Here is a 24,279-nt window from a genome sequence, read left to right as displayed (position 1 = left end):
TAATTTAATTTCTGATGATAAAATCTAGCGTTTTGCCAAGTGCTTCCTCGGTTCTTCGATGTCACCCTTTGCGCACTGGACAGATTCACCCACCGAGAGCAACCCCTTTGCGCAGCTCCATTAGAGATGATGGATGGTTTTCTTTTTTTGGTCGGGAACACGACACACACACGCACACAAAGGTGTTGAGCTGGGAAGATTTAGCTACTTTTTCCGCGCTCCGTGGCACCCGGGGGGGCGGTCGCACTTCCGGTTAATGACACAATTTTCCGGCCAACCTCGCCACGCACCGCCGGACGTGCAATGGGGCGCGAAAGTTTGGAATTAAAATTAGAAACACACCATTTTCTCCACAACACATTCACCCTCAAAGATGGGAGTTTCTTGGGGTATGATTATAGCTCGGTAACGCTTAAGTATTATAGCAAAGATCGGCACGCAAATTACCTACGCTTTCGTCCCACTCTCTCTGTCGGTGTGTGTGTCTCTGTTCTTCAAGAATACCGATCAAGCGATTGGATCGATTCGATAGATGAATTTCAGAGCAACCGGAGGCGGCGCCTGGCAACCACCACCGGTCTTGATCCGTAGTCAGTCCGCTGTAGAGTAGGAGTGGAATGTCCAAAGCATAAGCCCACATACACACACGCACAGAGAGAGAGAGAAAATGCTCGATGCATTATTCATGCTAAATAAAGCGTCCACCGGAGCTCGTGTTTACGTCGGACGATTCTTGTTGTTCGAAACAAGAAGAAGAAGAGGAAGCTGCTGCTGATAACATCCTGATCATGTTATATATTCATGAGCGGCATGAATTGGATATTGAGCGTTATTTTACTGTTACGGATCCCTACCCCGTCGTGGGCCCATGTGGGTGTGAGAGGTAGAGTATCTGTTTGTGTGGTGGGAGGTTGACTTGTTCTTTCTATGGAAGAAAGTATTGAACCATTCCCGGATACCCTTCAAGACCGAAGGCTTGCTCATCAGGTATCCCATCCCTTGGTAGACATTTGCTGAAGGAAATTGCCGACTTGTAGTAGTGGGAAGAGTGTGCAATGATGGTAGAGCATCATTCTTCTCGCTCTTCATTCTGATCTTCTCCGTTGTCGAAATTATCTTACTGCCCCCTTTCACTGACAAGCTGCTACCTTCTTACCGAACCTTCATTGCATCGCTTTGGAATACTCATTATCGATGGTGTGCGTGTGTATCGGTGTGTGTCCGGAAGGTTGATCCGTGTGAGTTCGTGCGCTTACCTGCAAAGAGAAGAAAATGGGAAACTTTAGATTGATGCTACAGAATATCTAATTGGATCAACAACATCATCTATACAGACTAGATCCTATGCTACTGTTCATTTATAAGGTCCCTGAGCTGAAGTTTCGCAGGGCAGCACCATTACCGAACGTTTTTGATGGTGCACACAGACGCTCTGGTGTTTGGTTTTTGCACGAATAACGAGCACACTCATACCAAAAACCTTCGTCATCGCTGCTCGGAAAGCAACCGAACCACATAACCCTTATAATCACACAGGCTGGCCGCATAATTAAATATTAGGAAAAGCGTCCTTCCTCGTCTGTTCGGCGCTCGCGATGACTAGTGAGGATGCGGGTTTGATGGCCTTTTGCTCGCTAAATCAACTCATCATCAGAGCGCATAGCATGCGTTTGCGTAGTACGGCCAGCCATTAATGACGCTCCCAGGGGGAAGCTGTCGGTCTCCAAAACGGGAGCAGCACCAGCTAAAGCACACACATACACGAAGGAGCAGGAGGGCCCAAAATGAGGAAGTAAAGTCGTCTTCATAAATCTACTGCCGAACACTTAATGAAATTGCACTCCAGGCACTCCAGGATTGTCAGACGTGCGTCACGGTAAATTATGGTTTCGCGTGATGCTATTTTCATTCCCTTGTTTTTTTCTTCTCCAACGCCCCCTAGAGGCTTTCGTTCGATATGGCCGATAAAAGGTCCTTCCATAAGCCTACGATAAGATTCATTTCGCCTCGTACCCAAAGAGGGACGACGATACACGCACGCCGGGGGTCTCTCGTTATTTAGATTGGATTGCTCAGGCAGGAACACGGTGCTTTCGGAGGAGGTGGTGGTGCTTCTCCCCTCTCCACCCCTGCTATATATCTCCATTCCATCCATACAATCTAATTCTAAATAATTCCCGAGAACCGTCGAGAATGTGGGATTAAAACGTCTCGCCAAAAATGCCAACGAATAAGGGGGGAGAATAGAGAACGAAGGATAGGAGTGCGCTTTTGCACGTCGTCGTCGTCGTCGTCGTTATCGTCGGCTAGACTAGACTGCAGCGGCACAACCGGAAGTGGAGAAAATTCGATTCCTGCCTATCCCGCCTGGCACGCTATCGGGAATCGCCCTTTCCGAATCCTTCATCCTAAGTCGTCGTCGACGTCGTCTCGTCGGTACACGATGCACACTTCGACGGCCTCCCTTACCACAGTCTAGGCGTTTGCAGAAACAATCGGTACAACCCACCCCGGCACCACGTTTCCGGTGAACAATTGAATTGAAGACAACGGGAGAACGAGAGAGCATGGAGATCAGGTTCGCTCGAAGACGTATGGCTGGACTGTCAGTCGGAGACCAGTCCCGACCAGGGGGTTGGTTGTCCGGAAAACATAATGGATAACTTTCTTTTATTTTTTCATTCCCGCCGGAAGCAATCCAGAAAACCCGACGACCACCGACGGCCAGACAGCGACAGCGTCCATCCCTTCTGCTCGGCATTCAGGTTCCTTCATTGCACCGGAAAAAGGAATTGCGTTTCCAGGACGAGCGCAAACGAGGATAAAAGTGTCTGGAATCGATTTTCCCGGTCCCTAGTGTCTTCCAGTCACCCCCGGCCGGAGGGAGACCCGGCCAGAACCCAGAACCTTTGGGGTGGGTGTGGGATGTTTTTGCCGCAAAACTTTACTGCTCGCTGTCTGAGCCCGTGCCCTGGGACCCGGTTCTAGGACCATAGACCCCCGCTTCTCATAGTGTACGTTCCAGACTTCCACGACTTCCAGTACCTCCATCAGCAGCAGGAGCGTCCAAGCGGATTATCATACTCGGTCGGCACTGAGGGGTTGCAATTCGAAAGGAAAATAATTAATTTTCACCCTTCGGCTAAGAGTTTCCCGGGAACACGCAATGGTCGGACGGTTTATCCGCAGCACTACTTTTCCGTCCCTTAACCAATTGATGGACGGCGCATTCGAATGGTTCGCGGCCAAGGGTAATTGAAAAATAGATCCATTAGACCGGATTACCATAATCCGTTGGACCTTCGGTTCTCCGTGGCGCGCAGTAAGATTAATTCCATTTAATGAATGTATTAAGTTAAAAATCGTTAACTGATAAAGTGATTTGCGAAGGGGGAAACGTGCTGACGCATCGCTTACTATTACAAAATATCCAAACTCTCATGAAACTGGACCCCTTAGCAAAACCGCTTGACACTTACAATATACCCCCTCGAACACCGGATGAGTAACGGACACTTGCACAATACAAACGTACGATCCGTTACGTGGAGAGCAAGACAGAGGAAAAGGGGAAGATTGTGAAACAATTTGTCGATGTGGGATTCAGTTTCAACCATCAGCATCAGCTTGACACGTACCCTGCGGCGGCAGCAGCAGCAGCAGCAGCAGCAGCAGCAACAGCAGCTTCTTGCAATTTGTCTTCTCGAGCTCAAGTGGGTGGGGGCAAAAGGGCGAATCCAATACCACCACCGACGCCCACCGCCATTGTTTAGAAGCTTTCAAAACCGTTAACGTTGGCAGGACCGGCGAAAGCTGATACATCGCGAGTGTCTATCATAGTGCTATGGCACATCCGCTGCCTTCGTGTTTACCCCAGACACCTTCGAATAGAACACTATGTGCGTGTTTGTGTGTAGGTGTTGGCAGTATTATGTTGACCAAACAGCTAGAACATTTACTAAACGATTATCTCACGAGGCTTCGCGTTTATCTCGCTACCAAACTCCAGCGAGCAAATGTCCTTTCGCATAATGTCCAGTGTCTAGCCAAACTCATAAATATCCGTCCAAAGTACTCTCCTCTCGATCTCTCTATCCCGTTCTCTCTCCTGGGCGCTCTCTTCCAATCCATTATTCAAATGATGGCAATACCTTATTTTATTAGATTTTATGATTTATTTCCGGAACGTGCGGCAGACGATTTAGATGAAGCCTCATGCTTCCGGTAGGGGAGGGGGTGGTCAAACAGCAACACCACCACCAGGTCCGGTCGTGTGTGTGTGACCCAGTCCCAGGGTGTGTTGTCGGCCGAGCGCGTGTTATGGTACGCCCGGGATAAATATGCAAATTGGATCTAATTTGATTTCGGTGCGCGGTCATTTTTATCTGCTGGCGCCAGCACAAGTGTTCTGTCCCCCGTGCGTGCCCGCGCGCCTGTGTGTGTATCTAGGGTCACAGGTGAGGTGGAAACGGAGGTCCTGGTGGCCACGATTGACTGTTTTAATTTTTGCAAGCTTGCAAGCGCTTCCAAGTGAATTAAAGGGACACCAATCGAAGGGAGCAGCTTGGTGGCCTGGTATTCCTCATCATCATCATCATCATCATCATCGTCATCGTCATCATCGACGAAGCAGGATTACGGCTTCGGCAAGGTAAAAGGCTAGGCCACTCGCCGGCTCAGGGAATCCTATTAATAATTGAAAAGCATTATGTGGTGCTCGTAGAATACGCCGAGCGATGTGAGTGCCTTCAATTTAATTTATTTCTTTTTATTCCTTCCCCTCGTCCTTGCCTTCCTTTTCTCCTTGCCTCGGGATAGAATCAACAAAATTTCAGCCCAAGTTGCCGACCACAATGCCGAGTGCCGATGTTTGAAATACAACAATTTGATTCACCAAGTGGAGCACGACTTTGCCGTCGTGGAATTGATTTTACGCTCGGAGCCCTCATCCGTTCGCATTGCTTCAAGTGCATGGCATGGTCGGGCACCACAAATCATCCTCCCTGGTCCGGAGTGAATTCAACTTGTTTTTTTCCGACCAAAAAGAAAAGACCAAAAATGAAAAATAAAATCCAGACCCGGAGCACTCCGAACCGATAGCAATATGAAATATAAACCTTGGAACGGAAATCGGAATAGCCGGAGACCGCTAGGTCCCGGCGAGTTTGGAGGAAAAAAATTTCGAACGTTTTTCAATTTCCTCAAGTCGTCCCCTGGAAGGGCAAAAGGGAAATGGACACAGGGATAAAGAGAAATAAATGGCTGGCTCGCTAAACTGTCCAGCGACAAGCTGTTTTTTTTATTTGCTGTCACACACACACACACACACACACAAAGTGGTCTCGGCGGAAACGTAGGGGCCAACGGAGAGGCCAAAACTTTGCGCCCCAAAAAACGTTGCCACCAAGGAGACGCCTGGCTGCTACCTACTGCTACTACTACTACTACTACTGCTACTACTACTACTGCTGGGTTGTATGTATGACGGGGTGGGCAAGAAATTGGATAAAATATTTCTCCGTGACTTTTGTAGCTTCGCTTTTTTTGCATTGTAGTGTAGCACAAAGCCATTAGGTTATGCTATTTCCTCCGCTACAATCATGTTAGAACGCATACGAACGCTCTTGCTCGTTCTCTCTCCCTTTCGTGGCCACAGCGCTGTGCCAAGACATTGTTCGACGGTCGAAGGAAACACACAAAACCACAAAAGACCCATCGCCCGCGGCACAAGTAAAGTTGTTGGCAAGTGCCTGCAGCAGTGAGCACAAGGAAAAGGTTCCCCAGAGTTTGCAAGAAAGAGAAGGCGAGCCGAGCGAGTGAGTGAGTTCGTTGGGCAAGTTTCCGGAGCCATATTGGAAGGAACGGTTTTCTTATCCTGCCAATTCCGGGAAAAACCCTTCCTTCCGGGTACACCAACAATCTGTGCTGCTGGCGATAGCGATATCCACAGTGCGAGAAGAGAACACCGAGGCAGAACAGTTGAGGCTGGATACGTTGATGGATGAACAGGTTGGCAAAACCCAACCCAACCCTAACCCTAACCCCGGGCCAGGTCAGGCGCACTTGCAGACTTCCTCTCTGAGCACTGAAGAAACGACGTTCTACCCCGTTCACGATGGAATACATTTTGCATGAAATTGCATGTAAATTCGCAACATAAACTAAACCGGGCGCTACATCGCTGCTGCAATGGTGGTCGTGTTCCTCTACTTCCCTAGTCCGTTGCCGAACGGCCAATAAGCTAATGGAGGCTTCCAACTCCTTGGTGCGGCTACGTATGCAGGTCGCACCACGTATGGTTAATGCAGTAGAGTACACGGACTTAAGGGGACGAGAGCAGGTTGTAAACATAAACCCACAAACCTGACGACTGGAGCGGACCGAAATCGTGGCAGAGATGTATGTATGGTGGACTCGCGACAGAGTCTGTTCTTGACCGAGGAACTAACTCACACGTGCTCGTGGTCGCTGGTGGCGTGGTCTTTCTTTTTTTCCGCGAAACATTGATCCAGAAGCTAAATATTGATCTTCTCACACATACTTCTACCAATTTTGGCGATAGTTAGGTGTGTTCATTGCGTCGTCAGACGATGCGGAACGCGATAAGTCCATTTCAGAGGGTTATATACCTCGACGAAAGGTTTTTTAAAAATGATTTCAAAAATGGTCATTACTCAGTTGAACACCAACAACGGAATCGTGGCGCAGAGCAAGAGTTGCCGACAAATGCCGCACGTCGTCGAGTCGGGCAACGTCGGTGTCTTTCAAGTCCGCTTCCCGATATGAAAACTTGTTCCGCCAGACCGGTAGCGATACGTTTCCCGGTTTTATTGCCCACCAGCGACCAGCCATGAGCGTCTAAGCAACGCCAGATCAGTTATCCCTGCTAGCCGGTTCCCCGGGAACAGTGGTCCTGGCGAAAGGCCGGAATTACGTCACACATCTGCAATGCGCAACAATATACCCGGGAGTTCGACAGGAGAACAGCGGGACAATCCTCAAGACGTTTTGTGTTTACTTGAGTGTTCCCTCGTTCGTTCCCTTTATTTGTTTGTTTGTTTCATCGCTCGTCGGCTGCTGCTGTCGTTCATTCTCCTCCCTATATCCTTATTCCTTCCCTTCTAGAGGTGCGCTCTAGCGAAACCTCCCGGTAAGACAGGGAGGCCGTGCGCCATTGAAGTATTGAAGGCCCTTTTCTTTCGTTTATTCTCTTCCCAGCAGATCTGGATCGGCGATAGGTTCTGAAGTGCACATTGCACAATTCGGATGGTTCCGCGAGAGGAACACACACAGAAAAAAATGTGAAGTTAAACAAATATCCCGATCCCGAAACAAACTCCTGGCGGACGACGGAAAGGCACCGGCAATGTACGGATGCGAACACACAAAGCAAGCGCGCAAGGCGAAGATGAAGATAAACTCCCAGTACGTGAAGCGGTGTTGCCATGGTAGCGGCGATTTGTGTTCAACACAGCAAAATGTCATCGAAAGCCGCCGGTCCTGGGATTGGACGCGGACCCACCGCATCGGTTGACCATAACGGCGACGGCAATAAGGGAGCAAAGGGCGAAGCGAAGAAGCAACCGAAACTGATGACGGGGCGAAATACAGCAAAAAATAAACACCGGACAAAACCCGCCACAAAACTCGCCACAAACACCACACAGCGTCTGCGTCGACAAAGTAAGGGCGGCCGCCAAACTTTCGGCCAACCGGAAGAAAGACACAGGAAGAGTACCGGTGCGACCGTTGGCATGGTGACGGTTGCACCCCGAAAATGGAATCCTTGTGGTTTTTACGAAGATTGAAACGAAAGGAACCCAGGAGTTGTTCGATTTGGTTCTTCATAAGAAGAACCATCGGAACACGTAGGAACTCGAATGCGGTCGCAAGGTAGAGGACATAAAATGGACACAAAGCGAGAGCATTATCGGTTGCCAAGGTATCGGAGGCTTTTGGGCGACTTCGTATCTGTCAGTGGGGACGGATTCGAAGCAGTTTAATCTAGCATCTTTTCGTCGAATTGACCTAAGGGGAAGAGCGAACGGTCTAATTCCAAATTGTCCCTCACGGAGGGTGACTTTCGGTTATCGATTTCTTGCTCATCCGAAGCTTCGTTCAACGTTCAACCATTGATACAGAGTAAGATGAAGTCGTGTCCCGAAATAGCTCTCCCTGAAAGGTTTACCTTGTCACTGGCAGACATTTCGACAGGGGCTCTGAGATTCTGATTCTGTCAATGCAAATACGATTTCTACCTTCATCCTCCTCCCCCCCAGATGTAGGGATGGATTTGAAGAGGTTTATCGTAGTTTTTGGAGGACCATACGCTAGAACCATTTGCGATCCATTTTGAGCATGCCAGCATCATTTGATGTCTGTTGCAACACACTTTTCCAATACGAATACGTGTCCTCACAATGTCCCCCGAGGAGCGCCGGGACTCAAATCGATTTGCAGCGTCAACGATTCAAGTAGCGGCAGTGCAACACTCCCTCTACGACGTCAATATCAATTAGAGCGACCCAAACCAATATGATGCGACCAAATGAAGCAATAAAGCAAATAGACTCCCTCTGGTCAGGGCGACCAACGGCAACACGACGTCATCAACAACACACCCTCAACCCCACGCCTCATTCAACCTCCCAGGAGAGGTGCACCAACGTTTTCATTGCATTTTGTTAATGCATTTGCGCACCGAGGACCGAGGAGGTGCGGTGCATCGCGTACCATGCATCGCGGCGGTACGAAACCGCACATAACGGCACGCACATGGGCTTTCCGGTCCGTTGCTCTGCTTCCGTTTTGATCAACCGACCAGTAAAGGCTCCCCGCTGGTACACGATGGGAGCGAAATTGGTTGTGGTGCAGCGCGAAATGGCGGAGGGATGAGGTAGGAAATGATCTGTCAATGTCGCTAATTTTTCCCTCGCCATTGCTAGAGTCCATTCCCCCAGGCGCACCACCTCTGATGTTTTTGATCCCGGTACCCGACATTTCAAGTGGGAATATGTTTCCCGATACTGGATTGGGTTGATGCAAAAGTTCCGCTCGAATCGGGGGCCACGCAAACAAAAGTGTTCTATTGGCTTCAATGAAAGCTGCACAAACAGAGAGAAGAAGAGCAAAATAGAGAGCGCACAATTGTTCGCACAAAATATTAATCCCGTAGCGACCATTTATAATGATCCGGATCTTTGATTTATGGAACAAGCAATGCAGCGGTCGGTACCATATTACAACCGAGGGGATTTTTAGAAATAGAAGATCGAATCAGACACACACACACACGTGCACATCTGCTAGGTCCCCTATTCCCTGATTACATTCCCCCTTCCTCTAACGCCAAACCAACAAAAACCAACCGAGGCGACCGTAATTAGCAGACCAAACCGCGCCAGCGGCTTCGGGATTTATTTGCTCCCGGCGATGGAAACAGGGAACTCGGGACCCCGGGATCCAATTCGCCGATGATTCACTCGAGCTCGGGCAGGGAAAAAAGGTGTATATTGGTTTGTGTATCGAGAGATTATAAACAAACAATCAAACCGACGGCGGTGTCCGTACTGCCAGCTCACCTTCATCGTATGACCGGGTGCCGGGCCGGGCCGGGCCATAAACATCCGCACAAACGGCTGGTCTCGAAGGAATGTTGTTTAATGCGGCCGGACACTTTGTGTCGAGGCCATCGTTGCGACGCGATGAATGAGAGCAACGGTGAACCCCGAAAAAAAAAATTCTCTCCAATTCGAAGACGCGAACCGCAATCATACATCTGCATCCAACCTTGACCGCCAGTACGCGGCGTACCCAGCAGTCATTGAAGGGCCGCCTGGTCAAGGGAAGGGAAGGCGAAGAAGGAACGGATCCCCCTTGTACGACAAGGAGTGCCGTTTGCCACCGGAATACCCAACACGCTCGTACAAAACGTAACGATCGATTGATCGTAATGTCGCGCGGGCTTCGGTTTCGACGAAGAAGTCGATTTTTGGGGTAAAACCGTTCATTCCCGGGGCTTCCCCCGGGGACTTCGGTTGCATCGAGGCTCGGCCCCGGAGTCACTGGGCTGCTGTTATGTTTTATGTGTTTCCCATTTATTTATTTTCCTAATAGTTTCCTGTTTCCATTTTACAGCTTCTACCAAACGAGGGTCTTCCGTACCAACGGAGCGACGCACGGAAGCGGACCATCATCATAAGCCTGCCCGTCGTTCTCTCCCTTTCGTACGCACACTGCCAGTGAAACAATCGACATTTTGGTGCCCTTTTTTCGGAGGGGGGAAGGGGGCAAACGCAAATGCTCATAAATCATGCGACCAAACGGTCGCGCATAAGTCAATAACGGGGTTCCAAAAATGGAGAATTGTTGCTTCGAAGAATGGAAAATTGTCGGAAGCCTCTTACGCACCTCAACTCTCAAGCATCGTGCCGAGTATGCATGCTGAGCATGCTTTGATCCTGTTTGTTTCTTTGCTTTGTAATTGCAATTAAATTTCGCAAGTCGCGAAGAAGAAGTTTTTGGGCAATTTCCCTGTCCGTTAGCAAACGTCCTTTTCGAGTGTTCGATCGGTTTGAGCGAAGGAACGATAGAGATGAACCGGATGAAAATATGAATTAAGGCTTCGAAGTGCCCGCTACCGGTCGATGCGCTTCATCGCGATCCTCGCCCCGGTATATTAGATTGGCGTGTGCCGGCTGTCGGCTTTGGCAGGGATTCCTGCTTTCTTTACGTCCTTCTTTTCTTCATTCACTCACTCTCTTTCTATTGCTCGCTGTTAACATAAGTGCTACTGTGCTGTTCCGTTCCGTTTAGCCTTAAAGCGCGTGGATAAAATGCAAGAAAATAAGCCGAGAAGGATCCGCCTCTTTGCGCAATTCTTTAGCATAAAAAGAATGGAGGGAGCAGGGACATGGCCTGGAGCGAGAGGAGCGCCAAGCGCAGCGGCACAAAACCGAACAAAGCCGCTTCCTGTGCTCGCGACTCAACCTACCACTCTCAACGCATCCCCGTAGTCAGGATATTTTCGGCCGGAAGAGACTAAATCAAGCAACGACAAGCCGCGAGCACGAGCACACCGGGAACAAAAACAAGGAAATACCGACCCCCACCAACGCCAGGGCCGGCCTGCGTTTCTGCGAGCAAAGGATACTGATCCTCATGCATGCAACCCTTTTTTTTTGTCGGAAGCCCCTTCTTCCGGGCTCTCTTCTTTGTTTCACGCGTGCCATCATCATCTTACGAGCCATACGCAGGTGTGCTGCAAGGATATGTTCGTGAGGAGAGACGAAAAGGAGAGGAGTGAGGACACTCAGCGTAAGCGTGCGCAGTAGCAGTGTGCTAACGATGGAGGAGAACCGGACCGGAGGACGACCGAAGCGGCAGCGTGCGGATTGCATGCATCGAGTACAGCACCCGCCGCCATAGCAGCATAATGGGGTTCCCATTTTTTGCCAACATAATACCGCACATTACCGGTGAGAGTGAGAAAGAAAGAGAAAGAACACCAGCTGAGAGAGAGAGAGGACACTCGACCAAGAACGGGGCAACAAAAACGAGAAGCCAGCCGGTCTCCTTCGAGGAGCGTACATGCGCCTGGCATGTGCGCGATGTCAAACATCATTCCATACTGTGGAAGGAGTAGCACAGTAGTTGAGACGCCCCAGGCGTACCTTTGGCATAATACTCGCCAGACGCACACACACACCGAGAAAGGCGAAGAATAAAAAAAGAAACACTCATCACAATCCGGGCGTGATGGGGGGGGGTCTCCATACATCACGCGGGTATAAAGTTGCAAAAAACCGACAGTTTGACGGACTGCAGACCGAGAGGAGAGGCGGAGTGTTTGGGAAAACGGGGGGAGGAACGCGCCAAGAATGCAAACATCAGAGCACGATTAAGTTCGTCTGCAGCAGGCTGTGCTCGTGTGTATGTAAGAGAGAGAAAGAGAGAGCGTTGGAAAAACGTGAAACAAAATGAGAAGCCGTCAACCGATCCCCCCGGATGGAGTTGCTGTTCAGCGACTTCGCATCCCAAACGCACCATGCCGAGTGTGTGTGTGTGTGTGTGTGTGTGTGTGTGTGTGTGTTGCAGAAGGGATCAAATGTCTGTTTCTGTTTCTAGCCTCGGGTTTGTAGTAGGCCACCTCCTGGTGAACCCGCAATGGCCGAATTAGTGTTGGCCTAGGGGAAAAGTATTTTTCTTCAAAATAGAACGTGGCTCAGGCGTGGCTGAGGGCATTTTCAGACTGTGCGCGCTAATTAGGCACGTACTCGAGCAGCAGCAGCAGCACAACGGTGATGTTTATGCTACATGCTACACTCCGAAGCCGCATCCGAAGCGCCGCAAAACGGATGGGAGAAACAAGATGAATCATCAGCAAAACGCTCGATTCCGAAAAAGGGGGCAAAAATTATACCATCTGTGAGATACGGACTGGATAACATGTTCTGAGAAATGTTTCTCCGAGAGAACCAAATATCACTCCCGGTCACTGCTCAACCTACGATGCTTCAGTTTTAATAGACGTGGCATCTTCAACAACAACAAAAAAAAACATTCAAACCTTTACGACTCGCCCCCTCCCAAAAAACCGGGAAGAAGCCTCATAAAGACAGATTCACTCGCGTTAACGATTCACACGTTGACCATAGTGCGTGTGACGAGGGGGGGGGGGGGGTGGCCAGCGGGGTTAGATATGCTAGAGGTAGCGAGTGATGGACTAAACCATGTCCCGTCATGTCGTCTCTCACACGCGAAAAGGGCGTGGATCATGTTTTTGGTTTGGTTTCACACGACGGCATACCGGCTACCGGCCTGCCATCCATCACATCAAGCCGGCCGGCCGGCCAACCGACCGGCCTGGTTCGAGCTGATTTATGCTTGACCTTTACCTCGTCTCGCAGCTCCGATCGTGCGTGCCACGCCACGCCGTGCCCTTTACATGCTTTCGCCGCTTGTTGTTATCTTGTCGCGGGCTTTCTTGTCTTGCACGCGCTTCTGCTCCACCCGATCGTTCGTTGAGCGTTTTTTTTGTTTTAGCTTAAAAGCATTTAAAACAAAAAACAGGCGAAGGCGAAAAATATTACACAAACATGCCGCCAGCACTAAAGAGCGGCACACGCACGGCATATAATCGCGCGCGCGTAAAGTAATGTGAAGACCATTAAAATGCCACATTTGCCACGGAGAACCGTAAAGCGATGTCACCGCCCTGCACGAGGGACGGGTATCTAGCGAAAGCCCGACGCCGCATCAAACAGGGGCATGGCATGCTGCGTGGTTAATGGTCAATGCTCGGTTTTTTTTATTGGTCACCAGGGAGACGATGACAATCTGCCGAGCTGCGCTGGCGAAATGAACTAAATTGTTATCGCAACTCGTTTACCGCACACATAAAACCACTTGATAAACAATTAAATTAATCAACGCATATGCAACCGCACACACACGCACACACACACACGCACGCAAATACATTTTGCATTCCATCGTGCATGGGGAGCAGCATATCTCGAGTCCCAAATAACACAAAACGCATTTTGCGGTCCGCGGTACGCGACACCCTCGTGGTGACCCCGGTGCATAATGCAATCGGAAGCGTCCTCTTCATTTGTCGTTGTTGTCGCGTCGTTGTGCTGCGGAAAAGCGACGAAAAATCCCCGAGGAATCGCTTTTCATATTTTCGCGAAATGATGAAACTGTGTTCTCCCGGTTGGATCGCGGAGGGTAAATTATTAACGCAGAGAGCGAGGAGAGAGAGAAAGAGAGAGAAAGAGAGCAAGAGAGAGCAGCGGCAGCGACCACACCACAAACTGCCGAATGGCAAATTTCCGCCGCCTGAGTAATTAAAGACGCGGATCGCTCGGAATGCGCATCATCATCATCATCATGAGCATCATCAGCATCATCAGCTGCTGCTAATAGATGAAATATGGAACATCGCTAAAATGCACTGTCGGTGGTGCTGTGTTGGTGAAGCCGCCAACCGGCGGCCGCCTTCCATTCGATTATCGTTATCCCCTCATCGACTCATCCGATGATGGTCCGATTACTGAATGCTGCTGCTGCTGCGGCGTGCTCGATGCGATCCATTGGGACCGCTCTGGAGTTGGGAGCAGACGCATAAATGCATATTATTGATGCTGCTGCCGGCAGCGAGGAATTCGGGATTTGCAGCGCAGCAAACGCTACAAGGCAGGACGCATTGGGGACAAGCGAGTGGCGCGGTTTTCGATTCATAAAACATGATTCCAATCAAACCTGCAAACGCGATTCAATTAAGCCAGACAACGATGACAACGACAACGATGAAGAAGAAGAAAAAATCCGAGAGATGACGATCCACCTGAGGAATTACCGGGAGGGAATGAAGGGACACGAAGCATTGTTTAGTCAATCAAATGATGATGATGTTCGCTTTGTCGAATATTTATTTGCCGAACAGCGACGCACCGGCCGGTTGTTTTAGAATGATGCTGCACGTGAGAAAGCGCTCCATCGAGTACGGCTTTTGTTGCAGCATAAATGCCATCCCTTCCACTGCCATTGGTTGCCAGGTTGCCAACGCAATTGAATGATTGAATGAGACGTGGACCCCGCGCGAGAGGCCTTCCCCAAAGACAGATGCATCATTTCTAATGCAAACCCAAACACACAGCCGCGCGCGCGCAAACTATTTACCTTTTCCCCTTCCGTAAAACCCCCGAAATGTGTAAACATCTTTGTTGTTGGGACGCATTAACAGACGGCTAAGTCTTGAGAACGCTCAGAGGCTGATGGTCCACGATCCAATGTTGAGCATACTGATGCCGTGTGATCGTTGCTTCTGGTCTGGTCCATTCGTCGGCCAGTGAGGGCCGGAGGAAAACCCTTTTTAGAGGGGAGCATCTTTAAGGTTCATGTCCGTCGCCTGCGACGACGACGACGACAGCTAAAACCTGGAAGCAATCATTAGATAAACAACAGACAACAGTGCTGGCATCTCTCGAGGACGCTGTTCAAACGTGTGTGTGCGTACGTGTCTGTCTCTCGGTGTAGCTTCGGGAGTAAAAGCGATCCAAGGAAGCAGATTGTTTTGATCCGCATCATTCCACACCATCCACACCGAGCGGAAAAACTCGAAGAGGAGGCCAACGACGTGGAGTTTGCAGCAGCAGCAGCAGCAAATGGATTGTGTTTACGCGTTTTTGACTAATGAATCGTGCGGGAAAATTTTGCCGGAATGTGCGGCGGATATGGCACGAGATGATGAATCATTCCGATGTTTCATTTTCGATCGCAAAACGATTAGAATGGTATTCACTTCAACTTGTTTAAAGATTTACGTAGAGTTTCTGGAAGAATTTTAAGTATTTTAATACTAGCATTTTTTCAACAAAATAAAATAAAAACAATCTTAGAAAACGAAACAGTTTGTTGTCCAAACAGTGGACCGTCGCAAGTGTTTCACTTTCGCTGCTGATCCCGTGCTCTTTAGGGTGCATCTTCCCTTATGAATTCCCGACGCTAAACACCCAGTCTTCTGCGCATCCCCTCGAGGCGGGGAGGAGTGGAAAATCGATTTCATTTCATTCCCGCAACTCCCACGGCGCAGCACAACGAACGCACGAAGATCTCGCTGGCTGATGGGCTGGCTGGCGTCTTTTTGGATGAAAAAGGAAGAGCATGAGTCAGCACCAGCTGGCGCTAGGAGAGCGGCACGGTGTGTGGCATCAAACCCGTCTGTCCGTTGAAGTTGCCAACGAATGAAGGTGTAGGTGGATGAGGGAGGCCAAAGTTCACTGACTCGGTGGGTAACGATACCTCAAAAGACCTGGCCCGGCACGAGAGGGACCGGAGGATGATGAGAGCTCGCAGCACACACCCTCACACACTCACACACGAGTGTGGAAGAACATCACCCTTCGGTTGGAGGGAAACAAAAAAACAAAACAAGACCCACGCAGGCGAGAGGAAGAGGACCGGAATCAGGAAGAATACACCCTCAGCATAGCACACTGGAAGCGTTTAATGTTGTCATGCTGTGGGTCTGGTGCTCTCTCTCTTCGTTGCAGGCAGCGACGCAACCGCAGCCGTTTCGTGTGGTGCTTCATTGAGCCACTTCCATTCAGGCCAATCACGCGAATGGTGCTGGTCATCGAATCGGAAAACCTCGGAATCCGACCGGAGAAGCGCATGAAATGTTGCCAAAAAAAGGCGAAAATGGCTACGGCGGGTCGCGGTGTGAACATAAAAAACTCCCCCCTCCAGAACGAGGGGGAGCATCAATGCACAACATACCATTTCATATATCGCCCGCCGCGACTGCACACGCGAGCCACCATTTACACACGTTTCAACAATATCATAAATCTGTCGACACATCTCACACGCACACACCCTTCGTCTACCGTTTCCACAGCGCATTGAGACAGCGCTCGAGTAGCATAAACCTCGCGCGCGCGCTGGAAAAACCCTCGGGGAGAAAAAATGCGGTAAAGCGAGGAAAAAACCTCGCGCTGGAGCTGAAGTGTCTTCATCATTTTACGTCAAAACATAAACATGACGGCATAACAATCGCCCTGCCCTGTCCTGGCATGTCAGGGGCGGCGCGAAACGAAAAAGAATCCAAAAAACAATGCTTTCACGAACGCCAGACAACGACGATGTCCTCTCGATTTTCCATCCGCGGTCCGCCGTTTATGCTCCACCGGGAGGTGTGTGTGTCTGTGTGTGTTTGGTGCAAAAACAACGCCCGAACAGAGGGAGGGATCGAAAACAATAAATTTCACCAAGTGGCAGGGAAAGGATCGGTGCGCTCCAACGCCATTTTTGCTCCAATGGACGCCGAAGATAATGCATTTTCCCTGGAGTGTACATCGCCGAGCATCCGACACCCACCGAAATGACACACTCAATGTGGCGTTGAGTTTGAGGATGGGACGCATGTTCAAGGGAATTGATCCAGAAACCCAGGAAACCAGGAGCCAGGACAAAGAGACCGAGAGACTGGTCCTGGTACACTGGTTGACACCTCTTCTGTTGATTGTTGGATGTTGGAATATGTCTCTCTTACCGTTTCTTTTTTTGGTGATGATGTTGAAATAACATAAAGCATGCTGATATGTGATGCGGTTTAAGGTTGATTGGAACGGACTTAAAGCCAATCATCTCATTTCTTCTGGATAAAATTATTCAAAAGTGAGCATTACTCTCACATAAACCTTCTCAAACGCATCTACGACGGGAACGAACAACATCGTGTCCGAATTGCTCGCCGGTAACGTGATCCCATTTTTCCCGTTTTGCGCATTGGCACCAGCTGTGCAAAGGGGTTGGGATGGGCACCGTCACCACCACCCCACCCCACCCCATTACGGACGGAAATTACGAATTATGGTTGGCGCATTGCCGACCACCCATCGGAATGTAATGACTTGCGCCCGTAGAGCTATTTTGCGAATCAGCTGCGTGGTCGTCGACGACGACGACCGAAAACCGAACCGAAAATAGGATTCCAGCAGCGTTTACCAAAGGAATTGCCTCCTTCCCCCCCGATAGTGTCCAGTCCAGATTGTGATTAACATTTATGGTGGCTGTGTGTGACTGTGTGTGTGTGTAACGAGGTGCCATAGCAACGCCACCAGTACACTAACCATCATCGTGAAGGTCTAACCGGGCGGCAGCTAAACGCATGTTGGCAACATGACGCCTTACGCCTTTTTTCCTCCATTTCCTCCGTGGGGGGGGTATGTGCTGCCAATTAATAGCAGCTGGAAAAGCCACAAAAATTACCAACAACACCCCGTTCCCCGTCGACGTCACGTGCGGCCGTTACCGTTAACCAGCTGCGAACAACGGTGTATTTGTGTTGGCCAAAAAGGAGTTTTATGAGGGGCACGACGCACTTACCGAGCGGCAAGGAGCTAGCAATCCCTTGAAGCGAAAAGGGGAAAAAGGGGCTGGCTGGCTGGCTGGCCTGGTGGTCGCTTCGCATCCCGGCGAACCCGGGCATAATAAATTCTCATTACATTCAATTTAAATATTTATGCCTTTATGCATGTTGGCGTCAACGTCACACGCTACACGCCATCGCCATCGCTTTTCTTCACTTTTTACTTCCTCTGAAGGACCCATAAGGGTGTCATAAACGTGCGTGGAAATACCGGGAAATGCTCAAGGAAACCGAAGGCCACACACACACACACACACAATGGTCGCAAATCTCGCATTGAAGGTGCGGAAGCGAACGGAAACAGATTTCTTTCGTAACCACCATTGGCACCAAAATCTGGAATTCCATGTGTGTGTGTTTCTCACACTACTTGCGCAACCGGGGCGCGGCAACAACGCGACCATTACACATCCGTTCGCGCCCTTAGGGGCTGCCTCCGGTTTTTTTTTTTTTGGGTTTCGAAATTTATGCAAACCCTCCATCGAGTCCGTCCATCGAGTCCGAGACGAGAAAACGTTTCCCGCCACAAAGCAACCACCATCCGTTCCACTCTCTCTCACTCTCGCCGCTCTCCGCGGTCTGTTTACGTTTGCAAGTCGCCAAAAACAAACACAAAACATGCCGTGATGGAGGCTTCCGGTCACACTACAAACGACTGGAAATCACGCCTAGACGTCGATCGAGGGACACACTGTGATGCTGAGTAAAATCGAAGCAGCGAAATCGAGGCCCCCCGCTTTTTCGATGGATAATGAACTGGACACACACACACACGAGGGGCACGGACGGTCGAACGAAATGGGAAAAAATGCCTCCTCCTCACCGCCACCACGTTCATGAATAGTAATCAGTTGAGGGAATCGCAACAAACGTGGAACGAGAATTTCAAGATGTCAAGCGTCGTGCCTTTATCTTATGTGTGCTGCCTCTGTCTGTCTGTCTGTCTGTCAAACGTTGTCGATTGTGGCAGCGACAGTCGGTTAGCGCCGCCGCGATATCGATTTACTGGCGAGAACAACGAGTTTGCTGCTGCTGCTGCTGCTGCTGCCTGGGGGAGTTAATTGGAATTGGATTGTGAGATGACACCGAATGCCTTCGGTATGCGCCTTATCCCGAACACACACACACACACACAGGGCTGCCAATTAGAGAGCAGCGACAAATCGCGCTGTAAATCGATCCGCTACATCCATCATCGGAGAAGACTACCTTGAGGCGCTATCAGTAGCAACGGAACGACCGAACCGAGATCGGAACAGGTGTAGACGATGTTGACATGAGGCGAGCAGCATAACAAGCTAACCTTTTGAGAGGGGTTTTGGGGTATGATAATTCGTCCGCTTTCGTCTGCATAAAAAGCCACCCCTGAGCGAGTGATTTGGCCCGCCATTGGAATGGAGATATTTCATTGGATTAAAACCCCTCGACGTCGGACGTAGCAGGCACTGGATTAAAGACTGTCGGAATCGCTGGTCGGGTAGCGCACCAGCTCGGACCACCAGCCGCCCTTTAATAGAAGCATAAATGTGGTGCCGTCGAGAGGAGAGGGGGGAAGATAACAACGAACAGCCAGGGCCCGAGGCAAAAAGGTTGTCCCAATAATCCACCGAGAAACCGGCTTCTGGCGGCTTCTGGCCTGGTAATCCTGTCAAGAGCCTGTGTCCCCGCAAGACTCGCCCGAGATTCCGCCATTCCACGGCGCGATCAATTAATAACCGAGGTTTATGGGGACTCTTGGCAGGCCCTCGGGGGGGGAGAGGTGCTAGTAGTGCCGACTGCCGACTGCCGACTGTGGTATGCAAATGGATCCATAGCGTGCGCCCGGCCGCCCGATAAGCTTTAAATTGAATGCTTATCAAGTGGTTAATCCAGGGCATCGAGGTCAAACGACGACGACGACGCGGACGACGACGTCCGTTGATGATGATGATGAGGTTGTCAGAAGAAGAAAAGAATGAAAAGAATTCAAAGTGCAGAAAACGCCGCTAGACTCACCGTTGTGTCCCTGGTTGGTGATGATGACCCAGAAGTCGATCGTCTTCTCCGGTCCGAGTTCCTCGTAGTCCCACTTCTTCTTCACGCGCACCGCACCATTCGTCTCGACCGTTACCCAAGGGTTTTCGTCGCGGATTTTGAACGTTTCGCGGTCGGTTTCCTTCTCGAGCTGGAACACATTCCGTCCCTCGGTGTCACCGTCGGCTTCGGTGAATTCGATGCGCTTCGTTGGTCGGACGGCACGCGTTACGCGGCGCTTATCACGCCGATGGGAATGCTGATACTCGTGGCCCATATGCTGCACGATCACCGGCAGTGGATCGGGGGCGACAAATTCGATCAGCACTCGTGCCGGCCGTTCACTCTTCAGGCTTGTCGGTGTGCGCAGATCGTGCGCCTCGACGTCGACGAACAGTTCCGCCATATCGGGTTCACCGGCCAGCAGCAGCTCACCGGTTTGCGGTACGATGACGACCGTGTTGCTGGGGGCCGTTAACCGATAGGCCACACGGTCACCGTCCGCATCCTTGGCTTCCACCTTGCCGACGCTGGTGAACCGTTGCCAGGTGATGGTTTCGTTACCGGCCGGTGTCACCGATTTGATGCCCGTCACCGTGAACCGGTAGTCGGGTTTGGTGAAGACGGGCCGATTATCGTTGACGTCGGTGATGTGCACCGGAAGGCGTATCTCGGCCCGATTGATCTGCCGGGCATCGGTTGCCTCCACGACGACCGTGTACGCATCTTGGTGTTCCCGATCGAGTGGCTTTGCGGCCACCAACCAGACACCGTGTTTCCGGGGATCCTCGATCCGTACCGTATCCTTGATCTCGCCCGTCGAGCTGTCTTCCAGCGCAAACTCGTGACCCTCGTTGCCGGCCGTAATGGTGTAGAGGATTTGCTTGGCACCACGGACCGAGTTCGCTTGCAGGAGCGGCAAATCGCGGACACGCGCCCCTGGCTCACGGTTCTCGGCCAACTGACCGACCGTATCGGGCAGCAGGCTCGGGAAGTGCAACATATCCTTACGGTTCATCACGTACAGCTGCAGCTGATGGGTTGCGGTCGAGTTGGGTGTTTCCTCCAGGACGACCAGCTTCACCGGTCGGTTAACCAACGGTGACAGATCGGCCGTCGTCATCACCATACCGTCCTCCAGTACGGTGAAGTACTTGGAGTAATCCGTCTCCAGCAGCCGATAGTTCAGTGGCTTCGCCGAGGACGACGGTGAGTAGGTGGACGAGATGGAAGAGAACGGTGAGTTCGGACCGGTAAAGTTGGCCGTAAACTTCTGGATACTGTAGCCCGGGTAGGTGTCATGGGGCAGCACCAGACTGATAAAGCTGTTGGTCGGATCGAACCGGAACTCTTCGCTGCCACCAACACTGACGCCGGCACTGGTCTGGTGGTGATGATGATGTTTGCACGAAACGGACGCCACACTAAGGCCTAACACTAACACTAGATATATGGCTACCAAGAACGACGACGATGACGACGATGACGACACACAGGACGGGATGACCGGTCGGACACTGGCACGACGTCGGTGATCACCGCCACTACTACTACTGTTGCACCGCATGATTGTGGCCTGCATCATCTTGCTGGCCATGCCTACGGGCCGCGCACTACTGCCGGCGGCTCCGAGGCTCCACATTCGACACTACACCCCTCGCTCCCTTTACCTTCTTCCTTTTTTAGCTGCACGACTTTCCGCTGCACCACTATCGACCACCCGGAACACTTTCGCCCCGATACACTCCGCACTCTTCTCTGCTGCTCTTTTTTCTTCCAATATCTTCGAATTTGACACTTTATTACTCCTTCAGGAGATGCTTCTATTCACTAGAACACACGCACACACACACACGCGCACTAGAGGATCACGGCAGATAAAATAGAAAGAAAAGGATATTAGCATGGAGGGAAAAACACACAGACACGAAAACACAAACACACACACACACACACGATCTTGATGCACACGAATCCTAGACAGCACTCGATCCGCCTTCAAACAAAAAACCAACATTCACTGTAACACTTGTCGTGCAGACGAACTCTGGGCGCTTTCCATTTCGAATGCATCCATCGTTTCCGTGCGTTCCGTCACCACCACAGAAAACGACGACAACGTCGACGATGACGACGATAGGGTGCACCTCCTTCCCCTTCCCTTTCAATCACACCGAGCCGTGCCGAGGTGTGCTCACCGACGGATCTCGGTATTCGTAGACCTAGAGGAAGTGCGTGGCTTTTGGGTCTGGTGGAGTCTGGAATTGGAGAGAAAAAGAGAAGAGAAACAACGCATGATGATGAAACCTGGCAGTCATAACTCGATACTCGACGATCAGAAGCCACATCTCGCGCGGCAGCAGCTATAGCTACTGCCTTCTGCTTCTGCGATCTGCGTCGATAGGAGGAAGCCCGAATAACCCATTACCCAGTCGGGCCCCAGACCCCGCGCACCAGTCATAATACGGATCGAATATCGTTGGATCAACAACAACAACAACAACAACCAGCGACGACGTTGCTGCTGCTGCTGCTGCTGTGGGACCGATCGTTACCTAATCGAACTATCGATAGAGAGCGCGAGGGAGCGCTGCGTGCCTATAGACCAGTACACATGTGGTCTCGATCGTCCTCCGTAGCACCATGTGCGGACAAACTGCCACCCCGTGTACCACTGGGTTGTGGATTCACGAGAACTAACTTTAATTACAATCCATCACAATTCCGGCAGCAGGGATGATGATCACGAACGCGCGCGCGCGCGTAAAAGGCGGAAGCACCGGCGCGCGGATGGCGAGCCCGGAGTTGATGTTCTCGACGGAATGGCGGCCGAATGCAAACTGCCAGCCCGCCGGAGCCGCAGCCGGAGTCGGAGAAAAAGATGCGAGTCATGTGTGCGGCATAGACGGAAACATGAGCTGCTGCATGCTGCTGCTTCTCGTCTGCTTCTCGTATTCCTGGAAGTTCCCGCCGTGGGTTTGTGCAGCGAAAGCGAAAACACGTGGTCACCAGACGTCCGCGTTTGTCCTAGATCGCGTCTCAGAATGAGGCCCGAGACGCAAAAGTTTTGCCAACGAAGACAAAAAAAAAACGGAAGCATAAAACTGCAGCACATTTTATGGGTAGTGGCAAATGCAGATTGTTCTCGACCTCGACCGGGCAGAAAAGAACCTTTTTCTTTTATGTTGTTGGGCATTTTATCATTTACGACTCCCGCTTGAAGGAAGTAAGGGATAGAGCTGACCAAGGTCGAGATAACAGCATCAGCATCCGAAGCGATAAGCAACGATGACTCCTCAATTACCATCGTCCACCGTCCCCCGGGGTAATCTTTCTAAAGCTGGGAAATCATTTGTTAAAAATTCAACGGACCAACCGGATGGCAACCTAACTCGTCTCCACTGCCAAGCCTAACGTTCCCCGATGGTTGGCAGCGGAAAACCGTGGAAACATAATTGCATTCAAGGCCATTACGAAGACAACACCAACAGTAATTTACAGGCACAGAGGCAACAGCAGCAGCAACAGCAGCAGCAGCAGCGACAGTGAACGACGAAACGAGGAAAAATTCAATTTATGCTTAATCTTTCCGCCCGACTGCAGGCTAATCAGCATTAGTGCAATCATCCGAAGGGTGCTCGCGCTAGCCCGCCTGCCTGCCTGCCTGCCTGCCGTAATTAATTCACTGGCACCATTCTCATTTCTCATTTTAGCGGACCAAAAACTTTCGTTGTTGTTCGCAGGTTTCCAGAGATTACCAGAAAACGAATCAACCAAGAGACATTGTGTCGCAAAACTGTCACTCTCTGGCCACCGAGCTCACCAGTGCTTTCTCCCGGAGGGTTTTACAGGCCCCCCCCCCCCTTCCAGCCATAACTGACGAACGCGGACAAATGGAAGACAGCGAGCGAGTGACTTTGGAAAACATTTTCAACAACAATCAACGGGACAGCAGCAACCGCGATGCAAGGCGCGATTCGCGATCCAACTTCATCCAACATCCCATTTAACTTGCTAACAATGGGAACTGACAGCGCAAACTGCAAAACCCCGGCGCAGGAGGCTGGTAAATGGTTGCTTCTCGAACGGGGCGCCAACGCCTGCTTTGTAGAACATTCCCGGGATGGGGGGGAAAGAATTGAATCATACCAGCATGCGGGTGTAACCATGCGACCGCACACAGACGCGCGAAGAGAGGTCCAAATGCATTTCAAACTGTCGCGTCTGCCTACACACGGTGACGGTACGATCCGGACCGGACTACGCGCGCCGGATCATCAAAGTCATGTCGTTAACTTTCAATATTCATTAAAAAGCATAAGCACATC

General features: G+C 50.8%; 1 protein-coding gene across 8 annotated transcripts in view; it reads right to left on the bottom strand.

Annotated features, from left to right (window-relative positions):
• Positions 1-21,797, bottom strand: part of LOC125949611 (neural-cadherin) — a 180,868-nt gene extending 159,071 nt beyond the window's left edge. For all 8 annotated transcript variants that reach the window (XM_049676804.1, XM_049676805.1, XM_049676806.1 and 5 more), the window contains exon 1: positions 19,934-21,797. In XM_049676804.1, the coding sequence (XP_049532761.1) occupies positions 19,934-21,593 (1,660 nt within the window). In that variant the 5' untranslated portion in view covers positions 21,594-21,797. The remainder of the gene's footprint in view (positions 1-19,933) is intronic.
• Between the last annotated feature and the right edge of the window lie 2,482 nt (positions 21,798-24,279).

This window comes from Anopheles darlingi, chromosome 2, assembly GCF_943734745.1.
Source record: "Anopheles darlingi chromosome 2, idAnoDarlMG_H_01, whole genome shotgun sequence".
NCBI lineage: Eukaryota > Metazoa > Arthropoda > Insecta > Diptera > Culicidae > Anopheles > Anopheles darlingi.
Note: the sequence above shows the minus strand (reverse complement) of the source record. Positions and strands in the feature narration are given on the sequence as shown.